This window comes from Sardina pilchardus, chromosome 23 (genome assembly GCF_963854185.1).
Source record: "Sardina pilchardus chromosome 23, fSarPil1.1, whole genome shotgun sequence".
NCBI classification, from domain to species: Eukaryota; Metazoa; Chordata; class Actinopteri; order Clupeiformes; family Clupeidae; genus Sardina; species Sardina pilchardus.
Window position 1 is genome coordinate 13,655,949 of NC_085016.1, and position 2,500 is coordinate 13,658,448.

The following is a 2,500-nucleotide window of genomic DNA, read 5'->3' on the forward strand; positions in this document are numbered from 1 at the left end:
TACAAGATTGAGGCTCTCTGGTCTAGTCACCTGAACATTTTACATCTTGTTCTTAAAACCCTCTAAAACAGAGGTGCTTCTTCTGCTATCGGATTTCGAGCTGCTAAGAGTTACTGTATGAACTTCCTTGTGAAAAGCTTTTCTTGAGGGATTTTCCATTTGATCACCTTCTTATAGATGGTGCGCAGATCCCTGTACTGCCAGAGTGTGTTCAACACTTGGGCTGCAGCCTTCACCACCTTCATGGAGTATCTTTCAAGAATAAGTAGAGAGAGAGAGAGAGAGAGAGAGAGAAAGATGAAAAAGAAAGAAACACAAAGCATAGAAAGAGAGAGATTTAAAAGCAGCAAGAAAAATGTGCTGCAAATCTTTAGCGACATTTCAATACAAAACCAAGCGATTCCAATAGCCTAAGCCTGTAAAGCCTCTCATTAAACCCTTTTAAATGGCTCCCCAGGGAGGTGATTATTAATTATGACAGTCCAGTCGCTTGACTGACAGCTTTGGTGGGAGCTGTATCTGAACCAAAGGATTAAATATTTGCTGCCAAAATACAGCAGCAATACTTTACCTGTCCCCAATGTGAGCAGCTACAAAGTATTTGAAATATGACTGAACATAAATATGCAATGCATCTGCAAAGTGACACTAAATTAAAGTGATATGCTGCCTCTTTCTGGTATAAAATTCATAATTCCACTTTTTTCCCTATTATCAATGTAGCCTACCCATAAGAGTACAATATATCACAGTCTCTTGTTTTTTATTTAACATTCACGCGTGACAGTGAAATATTGCCAGTACCTCGTCAGCACATACCGGTACCTAGCAAATGTTGTCTAGCATAAGAGCATTGCCTAGATGATGTTAAAAAAAATTAACATCAAAGCTGTAATTAAGTCATTTCAAAGACACTGATTTTAATCGGATGCATCAAGCCTTACATTAAGCCAACATCTAGATGAATCATTTGCAATCCATTAGCCAATTTCATGCCGTCTTGAGTATCAGTGAGGCGCTGCCCACCACGGCGCCAGGCTGCCCAGTTACCTCTCTCCGCGTCCTCGGCTGATGGTGACCAGCTTATCGATGCCGCCTGTGTGTGCCAGCGCCCGGGCGTTCTCCATGTTGCGGCTCGTGACCTCGTGCAGGGCGCAGCAGACCGCTGCCACCGTCTCGTCCGACAGCAGCGATGGCCCGTTGCCTGGGAGACGGGTGACTAAGTCCCGCATGGCGTACTTCCCTGAAAGGCAAAGAATAGAAGGTGTGGCAAACGTGTATGCTATACATAATGTTATGGTTTAGTTACATTAAAGGGTTTAGCAACAAGATGTGAACATCTATTAAAGTACTGATCCCAGTGGTAAACAAACACAATTCTAGTCTTTTTACATGTGATATTTTACTAAGAAAGTACTTCCCTGAGCTACGTATCGTATGGGCGGTCGTGACAAACTAATGTATTCTCTGTGGATATGGAGCTAAGGGAAGTGCGTTCAATGCAACAAAGTACTTTTCGATTCAGCTCTCATTCCTTTTGAAGGACACTAGAGGTTGGCTTCCTCAGAGGCAGAGACTACTGAGGCCCCTTCAGCTGTGTTTCATATTCTATAAAAGCCCGGCGACAGACTAACCAATCAGTTCCTTGTTGCGGTTGTCAAGGGCCATGTTGCGCAGGGCGGTGGCTACGGAGCAGACCACACGGTCGTTTTCCATCCGCAGCAGCTCCACCAGGATGGGCAGGCCCTTCTCCTTACGCACCGCAGCACGGATGTAGGCCGCAAACTAGCCAACCAAACACACAGGGAGAAGGGAGGACAGGGGGATAAGGGAGAAGGGAGAGGAAGAGAGAGACATTCAGAGAAACACATGGGAGAGATGAAGATACAAGGCACCCCTGAGCACAATGGATATTAAGAATATACTGTATGAGAATATACAGTGTACAGCAGAATAAACTGAATGTATTTCCAAATATAAAACAAAAATAGAAAGAAGGTAGAGAGAGAGAGATTGTATAGAGAGAAAGATGGAGAAGGACAGAGAAAGAGAGATGTGAAGTGTGTTTATACAGCTCCCATATAGATTTATAAGGATTATTATAAGGCTTACTGGCCAGACATTTGCCAGGAAAGTACACAGCATGTGTGGAAAACATTGATGGAAAGGGGCCGGCGATGACTTTGCTCTGCCTACCTTCCAGGTCCCGGCTGACAGGTTCTGCAGGGAGCCGGCGGCCCCCTCCAGGGTGGCGGGGTTTGAGCTCTCCGCCAGCAGTGTCAGGTAGGGCTTGACCACCGAGGGGTGCCAGAGCATCTCGGCCCCTTTGAGACTCCCAGAGAAGCCGGGCACAGGCCCCACGCCATCCCACTGTGGAAAGAGGCAGAGAGTGGAGAGAATTGAGGGGAAAAAAAGGACACAGAGGGAAGGAGAGACTGGGGAGAGAGGGAGGGATGGCTGGGTGTTCCACAGGGGGGCTGTCTGAAGTGTGGATGAAAGG

At 46.2% G+C, this 2,500-nt stretch overlaps 1 protein-coding gene across 1 annotated transcript in view; it reads right to left on the reverse strand.

Moving 5' to 3' along the window:
* pkp4 (plakophilin 4) overlaps positions 1-2,500 on the reverse strand; it is a 48,360-nt gene that overhangs the window by 4,327 nt on the left and 41,533 nt on the right. Inside the window, exons 14-17 of the mRNA XM_062528190.1 lie at positions 2,197-2,370; positions 1,635-1,785; positions 1,051-1,243; positions 168-252 (exon numbers count right to left, since the gene is read on the reverse strand). Of these exons, the coding sequence (XP_062384174.1) occupies positions 168-252; positions 1,051-1,243; positions 1,635-1,785; positions 2,197-2,370 (603 nt within the window). The remainder of the gene's footprint in view (positions 1-167; positions 253-1,050; positions 1,244-1,634; positions 1,786-2,196; positions 2,371-2,500) is intronic.